The sequence below is a fragment of the Myzus persicae genome, unplaced genomic scaffold (genome assembly GCF_001856785.1).
Source record: "Myzus persicae strain clone G006 unplaced genomic scaffold, MPER_G0061.0, whole genome shotgun sequence".
NCBI lineage: Eukaryota > Metazoa > Arthropoda > Insecta > Hemiptera > Aphididae > Myzus > Myzus persicae.
In genome coordinates, this window is record NW_019102766.1 from 146,405 (window position 1) to 170,059 (window position 23,655).

General features: G+C 31.7%; 2 protein-coding genes across 3 annotated transcripts; one reads left to right on the top strand and one right to left on the bottom strand.

Moving 5' to 3' along the window:
• Positions 1–2,078: 2,078 nt before the first annotated feature.
• On the top strand, positions 2,079–8,543 carry LOC111033093 (polyadenylate-binding protein 4-like). Its single transcript, XM_022313690.1, has 9 exons — positions 2,079–2,557; positions 5,164–5,357; positions 5,676–5,954; positions 6,024–6,140; positions 6,208–6,402; positions 6,551–6,766; positions 6,877–7,033; positions 7,202–7,599; positions 7,677–8,543. The coding sequence occupies exons 1-9, from the start codon at positions 2,392–2,394 to the stop codon at positions 7,845–7,847; spliced, it is 1,893 nt and encodes a 630-aa protein (XP_022169382.1). The 5' UTR covers positions 2,079–2,391; the 3' UTR covers positions 7,848–8,543.
• A 5,629-nt stretch (positions 8,544–14,172) lies between these two features.
• LOC111033096 (protein PRRC1-B-like) lies at positions 14,173–16,493 on the bottom strand. Of its 2 annotated transcripts, none has more exons than XM_022313693.1 (8): positions 16,199–16,493; positions 15,849–15,941; positions 15,675–15,753; positions 15,373–15,605; positions 15,190–15,295; positions 14,968–15,126; positions 14,580–14,769; positions 14,173–14,508 (listed from the first exon to the last, which is right to left on the bottom strand). In XM_022313693.1, exons 1-8 carry the CDS (start codon positions 16,215–16,217, stop codon positions 14,401–14,403), a joined length of 987 nt encoding a protein of 328 aa, XP_022169385.1. In that variant the 5' UTR covers positions 16,218–16,493; the 3' UTR covers positions 14,173–14,400. The 2 variants fall into 2 exon arrangements, with proteins under 2 accessions (XP_022169385.1, XP_022169384.1); XM_022313692.1 differs by having other exon boundaries at positions 15,675–15,756; positions 16,199–16,492.
• Between the last annotated feature and the right edge of the window lie 7,162 nt (positions 16,494–23,655).

Genomic DNA, 23,655 nt, shown 5'->3' on the forward strand with positions numbered 1-23,655 from the left:
AAAAAAAAAAAAAAATAACAAAAATAATAATAAATTAATAAATAATAGTTATAACAATAGGTCGTGTGGGCGTCCACGCTTGAGTCGGCGTACAGAAGGTGGGTCACTTAGTTTATAGAATTTCGCACTATGAGCATAATTGATGTGATCGAAGAAGTTGATAGTTAATTTTTTTATGTACTCTGTTATTGTGGGTAGCTGAAAATCTTTGTGATTCATAAAACCAAAGTATGTATTCATACAACAAAACTGTGTACATAAATATATGTTAAAAAGTTCAAAATATGTACTATAAAAAAAAAATTGATGTGCTAAAAACATAAACATAAAAATGTTCTAAATAGTTCAAAACATGTTTAATATAAAAAATATAAAATGTATAATAATTAATAATATAAAAAAATATAGCAAAAAAATGATAATTTATTTAATAACCCTAGTGGCAATTTATAACAACATGCATTTTTAAGTTTTCAAATTCAAAGGATCCCCGGATTTGGCTTAAGATTACTTTATCGTCAAAAGAAATTTTAAGACATTACTTTTACGTCAAAAATACGTCCGATCGACACCGCCAAACCGACGACATAATACTTCACTAAACAATTAATAATTAAATATTGGATTATCTATAATAAGCTTTTAATCACTATGAATTCTGAAAGTAACACTTTAAGACAGAGCAATTGTCTTAATATGTAAGAAAAAATTGAATTGTTGTGAAATGTGTAAAAACATGTATTTATGACAAAATATGGAAAAACATGTAAAATCAATATATATACATATAGCTCATTATTTTATTAAAAATCTTGTGAAACGAATTTATCACTTATCCAAAATTAGTTTATTATATCATAGTGAAAATATGTATTTACATCTAAATCTGAGTTCTATTAATTAGTGATTGAAATTGCTATTTTCTTCATTTTTTCACAAAATGTATGCAAAACTTTATTTTTCAAACCTATTTGTTCCATATTGTATTGTTAATTTACTTGTAAAATTAAACCAATTATTTATTTTTATACCACAATCTTGAAATAGATATTAATTAACTATAAAAATCATGTAAAATGTTAAAATACACTAATATTTATAAAAAGATTCTGAAAATATTGTTTTTAATTTAGAGATGGAAAACTTTTTAAACGAAAAATATAGTAAAGTGATTACAAAGAATGTTATATTACCGAAAAGACTACAAAAACGTAATCAAAAACAAATCTATTAATACATTTAATATTTAGTTTATATTTTGAGTTTAAATACTAACCTAATTATTGTTTGATGGAACGAGGAATATAAATCTCTCCATAAGCATTTAAATATTCGTATGAAAAAGTCATTAGCTTTAAAGCACATTTATACACTTAAACAAAATTAAAATTATTAGATAAATCATTAAAATAAAAAAAACCTTAAGTAAGATTAACATTTAATTATTTATATTTTGCTTACAGCATAGCCTAAAAATCCAGTTACTTTCGGTGTTATGGACAACAACTTAATTTAATATTTTCCAATACCTACTTGAAGTCTATTAATATATTGGATACTTATAGTTTCTAAAATATTCATAGTTATGATACTATGAAAATCTATTTAATAATCATTTTTATATTGAAAACTTTAGTGTTACTACTTACCATTGATTTTTATAATTATGATTGATTTATAATACATTTAATGGTATTTTAAACACTTAGTATTTTACACATGAAACAGATGGATAAACAATTTGTTTTCGACAGATTAAAATAAATTGAAATACAACTTATGTCTGTAAGTCCAAATGTCCAATTGTTTCCATTACGGTGGCATAACAATATGTAATAAAAAATGTAATTTGTCATAATGAGTAACGACAGCCTACAAACAAAAAGTGTCGGAGACTCGGAGTTTTGGTGGGAATTTGGATTTCGAATGATATTTTATGTCGGTTGTGAGAGGTACACCTGACAACCGTTACCCTGGTCAAAGTTACATCAGATGGTCGCTGAGTTAGTACGCATGCGCACAACATGGCCCGTCCGTGTGGAGGGGGTCGTCAACGGGAGACCTACGCGTCATCTAGTAGAGTTAGCTCAGTGCGTTCGTTTTTTTCTCCAATTTTTCTTTTCAATACATGAGGTTGTGTCGTACGTGTCTACGAAACACAACCCATGAGGAATAGTGTAGTTTTTTAATTCAAATAAATTAAAAAACCCCAAAAAAATTATAAAATAAACTAAATTAACTAAAAAAAAAAAGGAAAAATTACATAAAACATAAAAAAAATTATAAATATTTTGTCTACGCGCAAAATCCGAAAGAAAAAGTATATCGCGTGCATTTTGCCGTAGTTTATTATTTTCACTTGATCGACGCTTAACTTAACGCAGCAACGAGATGGCTTCGCTGTACGTTGGAGACCTGCATTCGGACGTGACCGAAGCTATGCTGTTTGAGAAATTCAGCACGGTCGGTGCTGTCCTGTCGATCCGCGTGTGTCGCGACATGATCACCAGAAGATCACTGGGATACGCCTACGTCAACTTTCAAAACATGGCGGACGGTGAGCTTTTTTTTACGCCTATCTTTACTACAAACGTTGTACGCGGCCGTGATCGATACGTGACCGATTTCTCCGAGAGCCGTCCCGAGGAATTTTGTTTTCTCCGAATCCCCCCCCCCCTCATTCCATCAAAACCGCCCCGTACCAATGCCACGTGTGGTTTTTTTTATCGTTAGGAATATTCAGGAAAGTTTTTTTTCCCGATTTTCGACTGACGAGCATCATTACAAATGGCGTGAGAGAAGGGTCGAGGAGGGGATCGGATGCACGTAAGTCTGTGGTCAAAATAGGTACGTTCGTGTCGTACGTGGCCATGCGTTTGTCATGTTTTTCTCTCTTCCCCCACCCATCTGCTAGCATATTTTGTTCACCTGGTGGCTGCCAACGGGCCACGGCGTTGTCTGCGGGGTAATTTCCTCCGGAACAGAGCTAACACGTCCAATGAGTTATCACGTGCTCAAGTCTTTTGGCACTGATTGTCGATGTGAGACAAATAATTCGCACACATCGGGATTGTCCGCGGTCGAGTACTCGAATTGTTCATAGTTTTTTTGCAGGCGTGGCGTGATAAAAAAATGACCCGAGAAAATCTATTTTTTTATACATACTGATTAATGAACTCGTTCGGCCATAGTGCCATACCCTCCAACCCCCACTTTCCGATCGAAAAGTTAAATAGTCATTTGAGGATTCCTAGTGTTGTCGATTGCAATCATAAATCGAAATTTCTGATCCCATTCATTTTACATTAATAGCTTATTGCATATATAAATTTGTTTGTTGCAATGGAAAATGTATAAGTGTGCCGTGTACATAGGTACATTGAATATTTTGCCCTTGATGAAATAGCAATACCTTTTATCTTAACATGAATTACATTTTTTTAATAGGTAGATACTGTTGGTTGGCATGTTTAAATCATAACACTTAGATAAGGTACTCTTGATTATATTTTAAAACAACTATAAAAAAACCATTCAATATTCATTATTGAACCCTAAACTTACTTACTTAATACTTACCAATCAATAGATTTTAAATATTGATGGCTGGTTAATTATTCAAACAAGTTTTACTTAATATGTTGATAAGAACACTATTAATTAAGTGATCTGTGACAGTCTGAATGATTTTTATCACTTACTGTTTTAATAATCATTATTTAATTTTAAATGCTTGCAATACTATTAAAATTCTTGTAGGTATCCATACATTTTGATATAGGAACAATTAAGATGTAATTATGAACTACAATATTCAAATTCTAATAATATTTTCTAAATAAGCAATTCATTAAACTATTGAATTGTATTTCACATAACATAAACTATTAAGGTAGGTACCTACTTTATTAATATTCATGATGATTTTAACGAGACAAGCATATGTCTGAATAAATTTGCTGTAAACTCAAATCTGATATGTTAATAATTAAATAAGTGTACCTATGACTCTAACATTTCAAAATTATGTATTCCATAACATAATGTTTATAGATGTGTATTTAATTATTTAGAAAATGCAATTTAACTAATACACTAAGCACTTGAACTTCAGACTTAAGTAGATTAATTTTAATGATAATTACAAATAGACAAGCATATGTCCGAAACATAACGTTGTAAGTGTTAATCTGATGGGTTTTAAAAGTTAGAACATATTTTACTTTGATAAAGTAATTTGTATGATAGTTGAATTAAAAGAGACAAGCATATACCTAAAACATTAATTTGATATTTGCTGAGATAATGGTAATATTTTTAATGATGATTACTAATAGACAAGCATATGTCTGAAACATAATGCTGTAAATATTAATCTGAAAGGTTTTAGAACATTTTACTTCGATAAAAAATTTATATGATGATTGAATTAAAAGAGACAAGCATATACCTGAAACATAATGCTGAAGTATTAATCTGATATGTACTTAGGTATAGGTAATATTTTTAATAGTGATAACAAATAGACAAGCATTTGTCTGAAACATAATGTACTGTAAATATTAATCCGATAGGGTTTAAAACATTTTACTTCAATAAATAAATTTGTATGATGATTGAAATAATAGAGACAAGCATATACCTGAAACACAATGCTGAAAATGTTCATCTGATATTTGAAAATTTACTTGAATTTAACACATTGACTGCATTCCAATAACAGTTGATGTCCTTACGGTTGTTTTGCAACGTGTTTGATGTCATCTGAAAGTATATGATCATTGTTTAGCAAAGTTAATAAATATATATTTTGGAATAGACCATTGAAAAGTGTAATTGTATGACCATTTATATGTATATTAAAACTTATGATACATAGACAGTGAAAACCACAAACCCGAATCTTTGTTTGTTGGCTCCATTAAAGTATCTTATTATATTCTCTGGGGTATCAAAGTATAGTTGTATACTTGTACCTCCACTATACAAAAAATCAGCCTTTCGCTTCAAAGAAAAAATCCGGGGTATGCCGTAATATATTTATAGGAACCTATTATTTAACATACAATGTTATGATACTGACCAATTGGTTTTTTTATGACAGTAATGTTTTTGATTAATCTATTAAGTACTAATTTATATTTTAACATTTTTTTATTGTAGCTGAGCGTGCTTTGGACACCATGAACTTTGATATTCTTAAAGGACGTCCAATGAGAATTATGTGGTCTCAAAGAGATCCTTCTCTTAGAAAATCTGGTGTAGGCAATGTGTTCATCAAAAACCTGGATAGGAGTATCGATAACAAAGCCATGTATGACACATTTTCTGCCTTTGGAAACATATTGAGTTGTAAGGTAAGTGATTGCTTTTATTTGCATACAATTATTCAAATTATTAAGCCAAGGTTTTGATTCTGAATCATTTAAAAAGTATTGTTGATCAATTAGTCTTGAATCAGTTAAATTATTGTATTTTGTGTTTTTAATTAGTATTATAAAAAACATAAATTCCCTTGTGAACTACATAATAATTGATTATTAATTCAATTTAAAAAAATTGGATAAAAATATGAAGTATACTTGATAAATAAAAAGTGTATTTAATAATAGCAGTTAAACAATTAAGTATCTAAATTATTTTAAAATAATTGTATTCATTTTAAACTTATAAAGGTTGCTCAAGATGAGACCGGTCAATCAAAAGGTTATGGCTTTGTTCATTTTGAAATGGAACAATCTGCCACTCAATCAATTGAAAAAGTTAATGGCATGTTGCTCAATGGAAAGAAAGTATTTGTTGGTCGATTTGTTGGCAGGAAAGATCGCGAAAAAGAATTGGGCCAAAAAGCTAAACTTTACACAAATGTTTACATTAAAAATATAGATGAAAATGTCAATGACAAAGAATTGTTTGAGATGTTTGAAAAATATGGATCGATTACAAGCTTCAAGGTTTATTATACATAATTTTAATTTGCTTATACAATAGAGTTATTTATTTAATTTGTTTTACATTTTTAGGTCATGTTCAGGGACGATGGAAGTTCTAGAGGTTTTGGATTCGTGGCTTTTGAAGATCCAGAAGAAGCCGAAAAAGCTGTAACTGAGTTACATGGCAAAGAAAGCCCAGAAGGAAAGGTTAGTATATAAATTATTCAGAAAATATGTTATATGATAAGGATATTAATAAAACGACATGTGTTAGACTTATTATGTAGGTCGTGCTCAAAAGAAAGCTGAACGCCAACAAGAACTAAAACGCAAGTTTGAACAGTACAAAATTGAACGTATGAATAGATACCAAGGGGTTAATTTGTATGTGAAAAATTTGGATGACACAATCGATGATGAACGTTTACGTAAAGAATTTAGTGTCTTTGGAACTATTACAAGTGCAAAGGTAAATATTTAAATAGTTTAAAATTGAGATTTGATGACTATGTTTGCCTACTAAAATCTCTTGAAAGTAGTTCTAACTTGTTTTAAACCATCATCAGATAGGCAAATTTTTGTTGATTGTATTAAATGATAATGAAATTTGTTTTTAGGTGATGATGGATGATGGTCGTAGTAAAGGCTTTGGTTTTGTATGTTTTTCCTCTCCCGAAGAAGCTACTAAAGCAGTAACTGATATGAATGGTCGCATTGTTGGTACCAAACCATTATATGTTGCTTTAGCTCAACGCAAAGAAGATCGTAAAGCCCATTTAGACTCTCAATATTTGCAACGCAATACTAATATGAGAATGCAATCTATTGGCCCAGTAAGTCAATGATAGGTTTTTAATTTTAAATTCTTAGTTCAATTCATAGTATCCTAGGTTAGTGATAACACAATTACAAGTATATTTAACATACCACAATTGAATTATAGATATATCAACCTGGTGCTTCAAGTGGTTACTTTGTACCTACTATTCCTCAGCCACAGCGTTTCTATGGACCTACTCAAATGACTCAAATTCGTCCACAACCAAGATGGGCTTCCCAACCACAAGTTAGGGCTGGAGCACCTCAAGCTGCTGCTGCAGGTACTTTTTGCATTCAATTAATTTGATCTAAAGTTGATTTTACTATACTATACTATTGGATAGTATTCAGTCATTATTTTTGTATACACCATTATGATGGATCTTATGCATCAACACAAATGATATATCTTTACATTTGTTTGTATGATTTATAATATATTTTTTTAGGTTATCCAAATATGGCCACACAATATAGAAACATCGGAGCTCGAGCTCCTGTACCTGCTGGTCAACAAGCTGCATTGGCTAGAAACGCCATGGTGGACAGAAATGCTAGACCTATTAGCACAGCCCAACAACAAATGCCAGGTGCTGTTGCTGCTGGTGGTGTACGCGTTCCTGGAGCACGTGGTACAGGCTCTGGATATAAATATACAGCTAACATGCGTAATCCTCCTGGTCAAGCTCAGGGTATGGGACAAGCACAACCTGGTCAACCCCCTGCACCAGTACAAGCAGCTGTACATGTACATGGACAAGAACCCCTTACTGCAACAATGTTGGCAACTGCTAAGCCAGAAGATCAAAAACAGATGTTGGGAGAGAGACTGTTCCCTCTCATTCAGGTAAAAAAATTACAATTTCTACTTGTAAATAATACATTTAATGATGTATTTTAAAATTATTCAATATTATATTCTAGCGTATGTACCCGGAATTGACTGGTAAGATCACTGGTATGTTGTTGGAGATCGACAATTCAGATTTGCTTCACATGTTGGAACATCACGAATCTTTGAAAAACAAAGTAGAAGAAGCTGTTGCTGTGCTTCAAGCCCACCAAGCACAACAGACACAAGTGAAGAAAGAATAGTACCGCCCAACATGACGTTTTCTTCATTATTACATTTTATACAAATATTCATTTAAAAATTTCTTTTTCATTAATAACTAATTTTTTATACAGTGGGAAAATTAAAAACGTAAGAGTAAAAAATTGAGCGCATAAAAAAATGTAATTTAAAAAAAAACCAACAAAAAAATGGGAAAATTCAAATAATGTAAAAAAAAATACAAATAATAAATTGAACCAAACTGAAATATAGTTCGGTTTCAATTTCGGTAGTAATGTCACAACACTTTAATGGAAATTTTGTTTTTGATAAATTATCAAATTAAAAAATTGACAACTACTAAAATTATATCTTGTATATTTGTCCTCTTTATTACATTGGCCTCGTTCAAAAACTTAAAAATTCTTTTTTATATAAACAATAATACTTATTGTACTTGCCAATGATATTTTTTTTTACAAAAATGGGACTTTTAAAGATCATCACATTAAATTTGTTGTGCGTACTACTGCTAATTTTCCGTTCATTCATACTTCATAAAACAATGCATTTCATTGGTCAATAGAATTTTTGTTAACAATAAAAAATCTTTTGTTCTACAATATAATATCTAAAGAAATTACACGTTTGGACTATTTGTTGCATATTTATTCTCTGCCGTTTAAATTTGTATTCCAAGTACCATTGAATTATACATACAATTTTACAGATCTAAAGATGGTATATTCAGTCATTATTTCCTTGCTTAATCAATCCTGAAAAATATCCTTGATACAATGTTCATTTAAATTCTACTTATCAGTTGTAAATGCAAATTTATACGTTAAGATGAGAAATATTAAAATTGTGTCTTGTCTAAATCTAAAATATTCTGTATGGCATAAGTATGAGTCTACTTAGCTGTATAACACTATTACTAAGTTCAAGTCCTGAAACTGCATGCATTGCATATTCAAAATTGTATTTATTAAATTTTGTTTTTTTGATGTACATAATCAAAATATTAAAAATTTTAAGCATATTATGTTTATAAATTAACAGCAAACTAATTTTCCTTAATTTAAAAATGATGACACAGTCACCTTATCTATATTTCTATTATACTAAACTGAGTGCTAACTGAAGCAGCTTTTAGCCAAATCTCTTGGTAGGTATCGTGGACTATGCCCAAATATAATTCAAATTTTTTCAAGGTGTTCAATAGATAAAAGTTAACCAACAATCGAAAACTTTTTATTTAAAATATTCAAACAAATTCTGTATAATATACTTGTTGATCCATTTCCAACTAGGATGTTTTGGCACATTTTAATGACTTTATTTCCTACAAGTACACACTATACTCCAATATGTTAGCAGAAGTTGCGAGATCGTTTTCTGTTTACAGAAACCTTAGAGCCACAACAGACAATTATTTGAACTTTAAAATCAAAGTTGGTCTAACTTAAAAAAAAATTATTAGATTCATATTTTATTCACTGAATGACGAATGTTAATATTACAATTTTCAGATTTTCTATACACCACAAGTTTTAAAGTATTTTAACTTAAACTATTTACAAGCATAAGACATTTTCAATTTTTATTAATCTTAATAATTCTCGATAAAACATTTTTGCTTGGTCAATAAACTTGAAAATGTAAATAATGTAATACAAAGTTTTATAAGTTGTTAAAAGTTAAATGTTAAAAAAAAATTGTATGTAAACTCACAAAAAATTGTTATGCGGGTCTGATAAAATTCAGTAAAATCACGAAAAATCGTAAATTATTTTGAGTTGGAAATTCATTAAAAATGTTGTTTTCTTGTATCTAAAATTTGAAAATTTAACACAAAACTCCTTGCACGTTTTTCAATTTAAAAAAAAATCCCGGAAAGTCGAAGTAACTTTTTAGTTTTTTATGAGTGTTTTACAAAATTTGGATATTGGATTCATCCCGTAAATTTACTAATAATTTCTCATCAAATGATTTCTTATTTTGCTGTAATTCAAAAATGACAAACTATAGTCTGGAGATGTATATTTTTTGTCTGTCTATAGCAGTGTTTTCCAACTGATGTTCCGAGAGAAACACTTGTGTCGGAAGTATACGTCAACCCACTTATTTAAGTGTATGAAACATATGTATGCATAATGCATTACTATAATAGAAAAAATATAGGGGTTTTACAAAACGTTCAAACTTCTACAGCGGTTCCGCGAGTAAAAGAAGTTGGAAAACGCTGGTCTACAGCACAGTATGGTATATACTCGAATAGTCAAATACGAACAAGTCGAACGGTCAATGGGGAAGGTTAGGTAGGTTACCTTCCCAGCAGCCCAATCCGTCACTGTATTTCTAAATACAGTAAGTTGAATTCATTTTTACTGAAAAAATTTCATTATGTATTTGTGTATTATACAAAATAATATATTTTTATAAAAATGTGGCACGGTGTCTACATTCAGTTATGTACCTACACTGTACTGTACCTTGTGTTAAATTGTAAATCCTTATTCCTTGGCTACATAAATTCAACATTTTATAAACCATAAACTAAAAAATAATTAACGGATTTTGATGAATCTTGTCCAAGTGTGAATTCCGATAATGCTTTTAAACAAAAATCGTGCCATTATAACCTAAAGGTCATTCCAGACACTAGCCGCCATTTTTGGTTACCTACGTCAAAACCTCTGCGCTATCAAAAAGACTTACACGTGATCAGCAGAAACTCCACCAACCTAGAATTTAATATTAAAGCATGTTGAAATAACATGAGTTGAGTAATATATTGGTAGGTTTATAACTTTATAAGTGTATAACTTTTAACATATAATATGTACAATTATCTAATAAGCCCAGCACAAATTCAGATCGATCATTTTGTATTTGCATGCTAACCGTTGGCATCAGGCACAGAGTGATTATTGTGCTGATAAGTCAAGAATTTCAAAAGATCTTCTAATCTCCCATCACTATTAATTCACTAACAGCAAACATGACATATGTTCTATTATTTAGAATAGTTATTGTGATTTATGGCTGGAAAAACATTTGTTTGGCGTTTTCTGCATTAGGTTGGTTGCGCAGGGTAATACCACATTGAATTGGAATAATGTTTTTCAAACCCTTAACACACAAATATACCATTATGCCATATGAGTTCTTTTTTTCTAGACTAACATAAGTTATGCCTAGTGGGCAGACCAGTGGCTTCATTTGGGGGAGGGTTGGCATGGCGGGCATATGTTCAGTTGCTGTTTGATTTTTAAAGCAGCTCGATGAGCCAGTGTTGTGCAGTGCCAGCGTTTTATTCATTTTTATCAGTACAAAACATGGCTTTTTTTAAATAATATTTTATGTACTTACTTAGAAATTATTGTCACAATGATAAATAACAACATCATCTATCTCTTATGGAAACATGGTATAAAAATTGGAGGTTTAAGGTAAACCAAACCAAATCTAATCACATAACTTTTACCCTTAAGCTAGGACACTGTCCGCCAGTCACTTTCTATGGCACTCAAATTCTGTCTACTCCAACAGTAAAATATCTAAGCTTAGCCCTTGACCGTAGACTAACATGGGCCCAACATACACGTCTTAAAAGACTCCAACTAAATCTCCGACTTCGTATGCTTAAATCTTTGCTAGTCAATAACAAACACACCAACCTTAATATAAAACTACTAATGTATAAATCCATCATCAAACCCATTTGGACCTACGGTCTCCAACTCTGGGGAAATGCAAAAAAATCAAATACAAATCGTATGCAGGATTTTCAAAATATTGCACTGAGAAAATTAACGAACTCCCCCTCTTACGTTTCTAATCATACCCTTCACACGGACCTGAAAATCAAAACTGTTAAAGAAGAAGCAGTCACTTATTATAAAAGATTCCATAATTGGCTTGCATCTCATCCCAATCCTTTAATTAAAGCTCTTTCAGCAAATGTTATTCCGGATAATCCTCCAAGGCGTTTAAAACGCAACTGGTGTGGAGATATGCTAACTTAATATTATAGTATAAAAACAGATAAATAAATAAATTCATATATATATTTATAAATTAATGTGTAACCTCAATATTTAAGTATCATCACTGGATGTCTGCTTTTATCAAGCCTTTTCATGTATTATATTATCTCAGCTAATACTCTTATTGTACCCATGAGGTACAGATTGTGTATATAGGTAATAATAGTAATAAAAAAATAATAATAATAATGATAAATAATTAATAGTTGGAATGTATTTATATTTAGACGCATGAGGCGATTAATAGTTATTCTATTTTTTTTTTAACGGAAAATTGAAAATGGTTTTGCAGTTAAAAATGTATAAAATTGTCAATTATCAAATTCAAAAAGAGAGGTTGGAATGGGCAGGTCATGTCTGGCGAGCCGAAGACAAGCTTATCAAGAAAGTCACGGAAAGCAAAATAACTGGGAAAATAACAAGAGGTAGACCTCGGCAGAGATGGTGTGATAGAATAGAAAAACAGTAAAACACCTAAAGAAAATTAACCTATTGCTAGATATGGGATCGGCATTGGATAGAGAGAGGTGGAAAGGCATTTAAGAAGCGTCGATGGTCCTGAATGGATCGCTATAAGCCTAAGAAGAAGAAGAAAAAGAAGGATAGACAATTTATAACAAGGTTCCACTCGAGCAGTTCTTTCCGTAACTAAAAAATGCAAAAAATATATGAATACAGTTAATTTTACAGACATTTTAAGTTCAAATTTGGACAAAATTGCATATTAAGTATTATTAACACAAAGAATAACGTTTATCATTTTGCTGTAATTCGGTTCCAAAACAGCCCAATTTCACATACGTATATTAAATATTTTTCCAGCATCACTGATAATTTAAGAATAATTTCAATTCATCTTACCGGCTACCATATTAATAATACCTAAAAGTAATAACAATATAAAATATCCTAGGTCAGGTTAGGTAACTGACATACCGTATCCGCTCAGAATCGTTTTTCGTAAACAATGATTTAATATCATTGGATTCAAATTTAATACCATCCATTACAGCTATCTCTTAGTCACCTAATGTACAGCAGAACGACATACACTTACCCGCTTTTATTTCTTGAATTGTTGTAAATCATTGTATTTACTTAGGTACTTATGATTATTTCGAATTATAAAACATACATACAAAATGTAATTGGAATATTAGCTCCATAAATCAATTATTATTATTATTATTATTATTTAATCCGTAATTGTGTACCTTTAGGCTTTGAGTTAATATGATAAACTCATATTATTGTTCTGGTTAGGCACCTATTCTACAGATTCTATTTGTTTTTATAATTCCAAATGAGTCAACTTTACATTGGATTATTTTATCCCCTCTAAAAATTTAACCAAACGAGGAGGCACTTTATACTCTTTTATTGTTACTATCAAAAATAGTGCACTAGACAAAATCAAATTTTTCCATCCCTAAACTAATAATAATATTATCATTTTGAAAATACCGCACCCCTACAAAAGTGCCACCTTATGTCGCCTGCCCCACGAGCCAAGCCTGCCAATTACCAGAGTGATTAATTAAAACAATTTGACATTAACGTTAATATCAGATAGAAAAGTCATTAGGTACATCTAGGTTCAGACTTAGGTATTTTGCCACATGTGCGATTTAAAAATTATGGATAATATCCAAGGTTAAAATGCCATCCCTAATAAATACCCACTCAAAATAAAGTTGCCCACCGCTTGCAAGTGTCTTAAGCTGGCCCTAGGGTGTACCTACTTATTAAGTTCAATCATTTAGTTATTGTTTCCCACGATCTACGCATGAATCAATATAATGTTAGAATGAATTATATGATCGCAATCTTAACTGACCGAGCTCACTGATGCAATTGAAAAACCTAAAATCATAAAATGCTATGCATTATTCAGTCAATAAACATTTTACTGCACTTCTATATGCAAATAATAAGGTAATAAGTAATAAAACTGAAACATGTAAATATGTAATAGTGCCCATGGTTACGGATTTAAATGACTAATAAATTATGTAACACATTTGACTAATTAAATATTGTTTATTATTGTCATTTTCAAATCACCGCAGATCCCAAATAACACTGTTAACCTTTTACTATAATCGGTTGTGGAAGACCTCTCGTGCAATTACTTACTATACTCTTGCCTTATTTTAATTTATGTCAATCAATAAACACATTGGATGTATAATTAATGTAATGTATTTGTGCACCACTGGATTTTATCTGTAATTAATGTGCAAACAGAGTATTTAATTCCTTGGACAGATTATTATTTTTAATAATATGATCTATGATGAAAAAAGTATAATGATAACCAAATAGCAATTAGATACTTTAATTAAGTAATAAGTATAGACATATTGTACAAATATATATCTAAAAATAACAGCGTGCGCACAATAAAAAATAATTAAAAATCACAATCCATTGGGGGAGGAAAAAAATACAAGTTTATAACAAAGTTTATTACAGTAAATAATTGATAATCTTATTAAAATATTAATTGATAAATGTTTTCAAGCTAAACTAAAAAATGTCATTATTCCAGAGCAATTTTGTACGACATGGCCAAAGACACTGAAGCAGCTAATAAAGACGATCGTTGGCTCACACCAGTCATTACTTCTTGCCACTCAGATGGATGTACCTAAAAAGTAAACGCATAATATAAATACACAGTAATTCACAGTAGTCTTTATCTGGTTTGGATAGTTTTACTTTTAAATTGCTGGCCATGAAATGTGCGACAGGTATACTGAATCCAGTTGAGATGTGTTCATAATCTTTGGGGGTATCGTCACTAATCAATCCAACAATTGCTGCAGGTACAGGAACGCTTTGGGTGTACACTTCTAAATCTATATTTCGTTCCATGTCATTGAGTTTCAAAAGACCAAATTCATACCATCTATTTGGAAAAAAATAACTTGATAATTTGATTTGATTGGAATTGAATTATAACATTTGGACCTTTGGAGAAAAAGTTTTGATATTGATTTGAACATACTTTTTACTAAACACGCGATAAAATAAAATGTCCATAATTTATTGGATTTAGAATTAAAACATTTCCTGCATATTAATTTATGAAAGAAATTTAACTTACTTGGATTCTATCGGTTCTACAATAAATCTTTCAAAGGAGACGACAGGACCTTTCACTACATGTAATCTAACGGAATCAATGCAATATTTTGTGGCTTTGGATGCGGCAGAAAATCCAACCAGTTGTGCAGCAAAAGGTTGATCTGGTGCTTCAAGTCCTCTAAAATAAACAACATATTATGTCTTACAAAATATACAACAAATATGAAAAAGAGTTGCCTACCTGACGACTGCCTTTCCAAAAACTTTTTGAAATGCCTCTCTTACTGCACTGACAACAATTTCTTTTTCGGAAGCAACAACAATATCAGTATTATCAAAAGTGTTGGCTATAACATAAGTAATAATAGTTAACTAATAACATTCAACTAAGCAAATGTACATTAATGGCTGTTTATTAATTTACGATTTAATGTATCTTTCATTTGCGGGTCTAATGTGGTGAGTACTGCGTCCACAGAATTCTTTGCTTTTTCAGCAACCATTGAAAAAATACTAGAGCTACTGCCCTTCATCCAGTTAAACAAATCCGCTTTGCTAGATGACTGTTCACTTTTAACTGCTTTATCAGCAACTGTTTCATTGGAAGGACTCGTGGGCAATTCAACATTTTCTTCATTTTTACTAGTTATTACAGGCCTACAAACAAATAAATGTAAGCTGCAAAATACTTAGACTACCAAAATACGAAAATCCGGGTCGACTTACGAAAACATCGGAGTGTGAAAGTTTTGACTAGTCACGTCTGTTGCGTTCAACACAGGGTTGATTGGCACAGGTCTGGGCTCTACTGAAAACAGGAAAACAATTACAATTAAAATCAACCGAAATAACTGCGACAAAGAGAAAGAAAATTTGAATTAATATATCATGTATCATTACCATTCAGAGCGTCTGTGACAAAACTGGGCAACATCGTCGGTGGTGGTAGCTTCGACAGGAGCTGATCGGCTTTCGACATTTTTTTCGTTGGACCAGCAGGGACAAAAAAAATGTTTAAAAAAGGTTAAATAAGTACAGAAAAACAAGGATATTTTTTTAAAAATAAAAATCTAGTTTTGGGGGCACGAGCGAACAATTAAAAAAAATCAATTACAACGTTACAGACTACCTATTTGCAGATTTTCAGATTCGTTTGAACCGTCACTCGGCCCTAAATATCGTTACGTAACGATACATGGTCGCACTATCAATTATTATTTTATCGATCACGATCGATAGGAGACACTCACTGGTTGTCGATCCATCCATGTCGACGAGTGCGATCCCAAAAAACGTTGGTAGATCGGATGGCGATTTATTACGTCGTTGTGTGGTTGTGGTAGATGACGACAATATTATCGTTTATCGAAATATTATCTACGCCGCCGGCCACGACTAGACTGTCATTCGGTTTGACGCCGCACAAATCCACAACGCCACTGATGACTGTGCCCACGTAAACGGTCCAGACAACAACTTGCAACTTGCAACGACGTCGGTCGGGATCAATGTGATGGTACTCATTCGTTATCGGAAACTGCTGTGGTAAATGTAGATTTTTCACACAGATAATGTTATATATTATCAATAATTTTTTTTTTTAAGTTGTTGGGGTCAGTTCGGCCCCGTGATAAGAAATTAAGCTGATAACCACAAACCACGATGTAGATAATACGGTACAACATTGCAAAATATGGACAATTTTAAAGGGGTTCGGTATAGGCAATTATTTCGTCGCTTGTGCCGTCACTGCTCGTCTTAGTGTAGCGTGTCTTAAATTATCATTGGTGGCTAGTGGGTGATGTGTATAGTGTATACTACATTACTACCCCCATCAATCATCCTCACCATACATATTACCATTGGCGTAAGTGGACCTTAAAGTTAGGGGGCTTCAGCCCTGGAATTTTTATAAAATGGGGCAAAAAATGGAATGAGTTATGAAAGAAACATTAAATTGTTAAAATATATTAGATTAGTTCTAAAATATTCATGTTTTTAATTTTCTTATAATACGGAAGAAAGTAAGAAGTTTAGAAGTTTTAATTTGGGTAGCAAAATAATATACTAGTCATAGCATACCTACAGTTTAAGCCTCCGCTGATTATTGGCATTTTTTATTTAAATGTCTTCTTTATTTAGAACATTTGATAAAACTCTTTCAATAGACAACTCAGAGAATTAGATGGTATACAAATTAACCTTATACAAGTATTTATTCGACACATTTCTGAAAATGTTCTTTCACTAGATGTGGAACTAGTTGGAATAGAAAACGATAAATATAGCATTTTATATAAATTTGGAAAAATAGATTTTTGAACAATTTTTGTGGCACTTTAAATTCCTCTTATGATTGTTAAATGATAATACAATTAAATGGTTAATAATTTATTATCTAACCAACATTTGTGATTTTAATTCGGTTCCATTTATCTTATGTTTATTAAAGCCTTATTAAAAAAAATAGAAAACAAAATTGACTACCTAATTTATTATAATAATAATAATAATAATAATAATAATGACGTTGACCAGAATACGAACTATCAGAGTCAGACACAACACACACAACAGTTGTGTGAGTCAGTTTCACTTCTGAAAATCTTGCCAAATACATGGCAGTAAATTCTTTTTAAAATTTTTTTTATTCAGTTTTGTAAAATTATAACTATAATTCATGTTAATTTTTAGTCATGCTTTTTTTGTTGCTTTTTTGTTATTTGTTATGCTTTAAAATCCGAACCTTAGTAATAGGTATCATCATTGAAATTACAAAATGTATTTTATATTTATACCAATACCAGCAATTCAGAGAGTTGTAAACACAGTCGTGGTCGTCGTATCAGTGATGCTTCGATATTATTCTTGGTATAACAATAACACGACATTTTAATAGTTTATAAATTAATATTATTTTTATGGCACGTCGTCACTCGTCAACCGTCGTCGTTTTCCGCTACCAGCCTGTTGTTCCGACAATATTTGACAAACAACGACCCATAGACGTGATAAAAATAGATCTTACCGAAAAATTGATAGTACTTAAAAAGTTAGAACCGTTGATACTTGCATACTTGATACCCATCTTTTTCTAACATAGTACATACGTGATTCTATCTAGTACCATTGATTTCATGATATACCTACTAAAACCTACCATCATATTTATAACATACTTACTACTTAAAGGTCCCCACACACTGTAGCAGTGGCGGTGGCGATAGCGGTAAAATGAGTCCGGACACAATTTACCGCCACCGCGGCGGCACCGCCTGCAAGACAAAAGAATTTTACCGCCACCTTAATCCAATATTAGTATACCTACAACTACACTATGTTTCAACTTAAAAGAAATAATTTATTGTGAATAATTAAATTTTGAATTTTAAGGCAATTTTGTCGTAAGCTCCAGGTTGGGCCGGGGGGGGGGCAAATCATACCTTGGGGCCCGTGTGCGCCGCACACTCTGCACACCCGGTTTTTGCGGCACTGGGACAAGCCCCTATGTATGCTAGTACCTGTAATTCTGTATCGTCATCTAACATTATTTTCTCTACGCCTTTGTTGGTTTATTCGTCTACCAGGAGATATTCCTTCCTGAGCTAATCCTTGTAAAAGTCGTAAAACATAATTAGAAGGAGGATGATATCTCTCTGGATATCGTTCGGCATACGTCAAAATAGCCAAGCGTTTATTACGGCGACATTCGCCGTGAATTAAAACCAATTAAACTTTTTCGGCGTTATTCATATTTAAAAATTATAATTTATTGAAGCACTTATAATAACCGGACATACTCGGATAATGCACACACTTTGGTATGGGTCTAGTCGCAGAATAAAAGTAAAATAATGTTTTCCATTAAACTAAATTATCTGAAGATCTTATCGTTATAACTTATTAGAGCTATTTTAAAATAAAACAAAATTTCCACTAAAAAAATAGTTAAAATTGTAATCATATTATAACAGTGTAGTAAACAAAAATGATCACATAGGTACTCGAGATATTCATTGTAGTGACCAAGAGAATGTTAAAATCATTATTTGTAAACAGATAAAGTAAATTAAACATTTATTTGGTACTTATTTTATTATTTCCAGTGGTTATACATGAAAATTGCATTAAACACGTATTATGCATAAATCCAAATTTTAACTTACTCTAACTTGGTCAGTATTGTAAATAGAAAAAAACTTTTGATACAAAAAAAGGTTTAAAAAAAATAATGTTTCCGAATATATAGAAAAAGTGTTTCCGTTTAAAAAAATGTACGCTGTATTGTGTATGCGCTCACTAATAGTGTTAAAAATTTGAAATTTATCTGAAAATATGTATTTAAGGTCTCCCTATCACCTCCCGAAAACCCCATTTCAATACAAGGTCACCTAACTGAGATATTCAGAGGTACCTAATATCGAGATCACACTATATATTAAAAGATATACAATATATAAAAATATGTTCCGGCCGATGCAAAGTACACTTGTTTACCAATTCAAACACCTTTACTTTTTTTTAAACGTAACCACTGACCAGGTACTATAACTTGGAAGTACAGCAATAATCCCTCGTTATCCACGGGGGTTACGTTCCAGAAAAGTTGCGAGGATAATGAAACCATAAATTAATGTAAACAAGGTTAGGTTTTATTTTCTTAATTTTAAAAATCACAATATAATGAGATTAATATACATATTTTTACCATTTTTTAATTAATCCAATTTTTATTAATTGTTTATAAACATACTGTACATACCTATGTTATATGAATTAGGAAGAATGGAAAAACTCTGTAAGTACCTTACGTGTGGGATTTATCCATAATAAGTACAAAAGTACTTACATAGTTGTATTATGTACAGTTGTCTAAAATACAAATTATCTACAGTGTTCGAATAATAATAACGATAAAACGTTACAGTATTAATACATATTTTACCGCAGATAATGAAGGATTACTGTACCTTAATTTTTGTCAGTCATCGTTAAGGTTATTTGATGAAAAATAATAGCGTTTGCAATTCTTTTAAGACATATTCGAGTCTTTTTAAAGGTATTTATTGCGAACATGCCAGCATTGTCCGTCAGAAGCGTTAAGAAGACTGATTTTACCAATTATTCTGTGTGGCGACCATGGGCAGTAACACTTTAGCAACGAATTTAGTCTAGGTACTTCCTAAAAGATTTATTAGAAGTGTCGGTATTCATATGTTTAATTTCTTGGTGAAATCAGAATTTACCTGACCACGCGAAACTTATAATTAAGTTTTGATTTGTTTATGTACAATAAAAAAATAAAAATAAATAACATAGGTAAATTCTGATTTCACCAACAAGTCGAGCATATATAAATACTAATATTTCCCAAAATGTAGTTTGAACCACGTTACTATTTAGGTAAACCAAAACCTAAGGCTATATCCAATCCACCATAGGCAAATATTGTCCATCTAACTCAAATTAGTTCAACAATTTGGAAAATTGATAAATTTCTGGATACCATCGTTGTTACGACACATCGTAATAGTATCGTCCGCGTCGCAGCGATCAAAGGTACATGACTGAACCCCCGCAAGCTCCGCGTGCCCGTGCAGAAATCGGTGTTATCTGTTTTCCTCTCCTTGCATGCGCCATTATAATTATTATTCCTATCTATTGTTTCTCTCCATTATCATTATGTAAAATATTAATTATTATGTACAATTGATATCGTTGTTAATGATATCAATTCCACTTGTTGCTATTGCCGTATCATTCGGATTTTTTTTGTCGTACCTGTTGTTCACTTGTCTTGTCGTATATTATATACATGAGACCCAATATATATTATTCTGTATCGTTAATTACACGCAATAAAATCTCTGTTCACGCCATTGCGGCAAACTTCAAATCACCTGCAGTTGTCTGTTTTTAAAATCATCGCCCGTCGTTGACATTGCGTCAACGTCCAACTTCGACGTCTTGGCACACTTCGTGCTTGTCATTTTCAACCGCAGTCGATCGAGTGAGTACACGGATATAATATAAAGAATTGCCTATGCACGAAACCAATAGGGGTATATTAGGTTGCCTATGCACTGAGCATCAAGGAGCGCATTAAGTTGCCTATATACCATCCACTTAAGGGCAGTTCAAAATTTTCATCGTCGACTAAGGTCGACTGGTCCTTCACCGAACACCCTCCATCATCTTCTCTAACTACTCCCTTGCACTGCCTAGTACCTATATGGTATTATATTATGTATTTGTTCACGGTCGAAATCGGATTATACAACTAAGAATTAATATTGGTTTATCCGAAGTTAATAAACTGAAAAACTAATGGACCTTCTCAGTGGTCGAAGTGGGGGGGGGGGATACGGAGGGATGACATTCCTCTACTTTTTTGTATTTACATTTTTCATCCCTCTATTTATTTTGTCTAGAATAACGCATTCCTCCTAAGGCTTGTGTTTTAAAATGAAATAATCATTATGATTTTTATATTTATACCTATGTATAAGAAAACTTTTTATTTTTCGTATAGGCCTAAATCTGAATTGTAAGGCATCCCTCCACTTATCTTGAGCCATTTCGACCACTGGACCCTCTACAATAAAGGTCAGGTATATCAACAGATACCTTGTGACAAGGAGGGGAGGGTGGTTTACAGTTTATTTTTGCAATCCCTATGGCTAGCACGCACATGATTTTATTTATTTAAATAGTTACATATTACATTTCTACTAGATGAAATATGGCAGATATACATTTATTTACAACTAGTTATAAAAAAAAAAACAAACCCATCAAGAGCCACGTCAGGCGTGTATAGAATAATACAACATAGTCTATGTAATATAAATAAAAAATAAATGCTGTCGGTCGCTGATCGCATCACTTGAAACCGATTGGCGATTTGACACATTTTTTAAGGTTCAAAATAGTTCGACGAGGTTTTTATACGAAAAGATAAATTGGAAAAGTTTTCCAGGAAATTGGGGAAAGACTGAAGGTATGCCTTTTCCAATGGATTTTTATACGAACTATATTTATAGGACTTGCATTGGTTACATAATATTATTATATTTTATTGTAGTAACAAAATTAGGAATATATGGCATATTTAACGTTTTTATTTTTTTTAAAACCGATCTTTGACACGAGCAACGTCGGGTTGCTATTGGTTACAGATAATATAATTTATGATGATGATTTTTTTTATTCACTCTGTGACCGTTCGGCAATTTGCTCGTCATGTGTTCTTCCGTTGTGTCCGACCAGGTCGCTCCCCAATATTGAGTCGCCAACCACGAATCGAGACCCAAAAGGCCAGAATATCGTGGATTTTGTTCACGTTCGAGACACGTAACACGGGAATGAAATCATGCATATAATAATAACAATAACAATAGGTAAAACTCGTGAAATCATGTATAGTAAGAAAAGGATAATTATTTTAATTTAAAGTTGATTTGGCGCCGGAGAAGCCGAACGGCACAAAACTGGGACTAGAGAAAAATAGGTAGAGTAAAAAAAAAAATTCAATTTATCCTATCGGCTATCGACAATAGTCAATGAGGGTAAATAATAATAATAATAATACAACCAAACCTCTCGAGGGGACCCGGACGCCGAGGTAAGAATGATGGCGGAAAAAAAAATAACAAAAAAAAGTCCCACACTAGAAAAAAAAAGTTTATAACTATTTATAACCACTGTATTCTTCATGTAGGTACTATGCTTAGTTGTTATTACACCTCACTTTTGATAATAGTTAAATATACTTGAATACGATTTACTGCATTGTCGACATGAATAACTTAAAAACTCGGTCTAGTTAAGATTGATTTTTTTCACTAGAATTTCGGTAAAATTATAATTGACATAGTGCTATTAATGCCTTAATGTTTCCATTCCTTAAAGTACAATTGTGCACATATTTCATTAAAACTGTTACTTTTATCAGCATTTCTGCAATTCGAATGTTATAAAATAACTGTGATACGCCCTATTTAGAAGTAAGTACTCAGCTACATTTCCAAATACCAATATATTAACCAATTTTATAGTTACCGTTACACTCACTTGATCAGAGCTTTCTGTTCAAAGATACGTTTTCTTACAACATTTGTACAGTGTTTCGTTTTTTCTAAACCTAACCTTCTAATAGGCTACACAAAATATATTTTTTAATTGTTCATAGCATTGAAATTATTTTAAGTTTGCATTATATCTGTGAGTTATGACAACATACATGTGATGTAAGTATTTAATAAAAATGTATTTATACTGTTATATATAATGTAATACACATTGCCTGCGCAAAAGAAAAAAATTAATTTTAACCACACCAACTACTTTAATTAAAAAAATCTGTCAAGCATACCAAAATAGCTTAAAAAATGAACGGTTTAAATTGTTGGCGATACCCGGCTGTAAAAACGTTGAGAGACACGCTGATCCAGACGAATAAAATATTATATCTGCATTGTGTCATAGATTGCTGGAAACGGGAAAAACCAATGTCAAATTCCACAGTGTTACTGATCATGAAGCGGTAGACGCCGCAAACATCGTAGATGTGCAGCCGAGTACATTCTCATATTATTCACACAATGTACATTACTATACTCTGTTCGCCGAGATACCAGGACCATAAGACTGACGGAAATACGGGCGCTCCGTCAAATATCCCTTCTTTACGATTAGTGAGTTCAAA

Coding starts and splice junctions, on each gene's coding strand:
- LOC111033093 (XM_022313690.1), top strand. CDS start 2,392: ATGGCTTCGCTGTACGTTGGAGACCTGCATTCGGACGTGACCGAAGCT. Junction 6,141..6,207: donor AAGAAAGCCCAGAAGGAAAG/GTTAGTATATAA, acceptor GACATGTGTTAG/ACTTATTATGTAGGTCGTGC. Junction 6,767..6,876: donor GAATGCAATCTATTGGCCCA/GTAAGTCAATGA, acceptor ATTGAATTATAG/ATATATCAACCTGGTGCTTC.
- LOC111033096 (XM_022313692.1), bottom strand. Junction 15,296..15,372: donor AATGAAAGATACATTAAATC/GTAAATTAATAA, acceptor CTTATGTTATAG/CCAACACTTTTGATAATACT. Junction 14,509..14,579: donor TCATGGCCAGCAATTTAAAA/GTAAAACTATCC, acceptor TTTACTTTTTAG/GTACATCCATCTGAGTGGCA.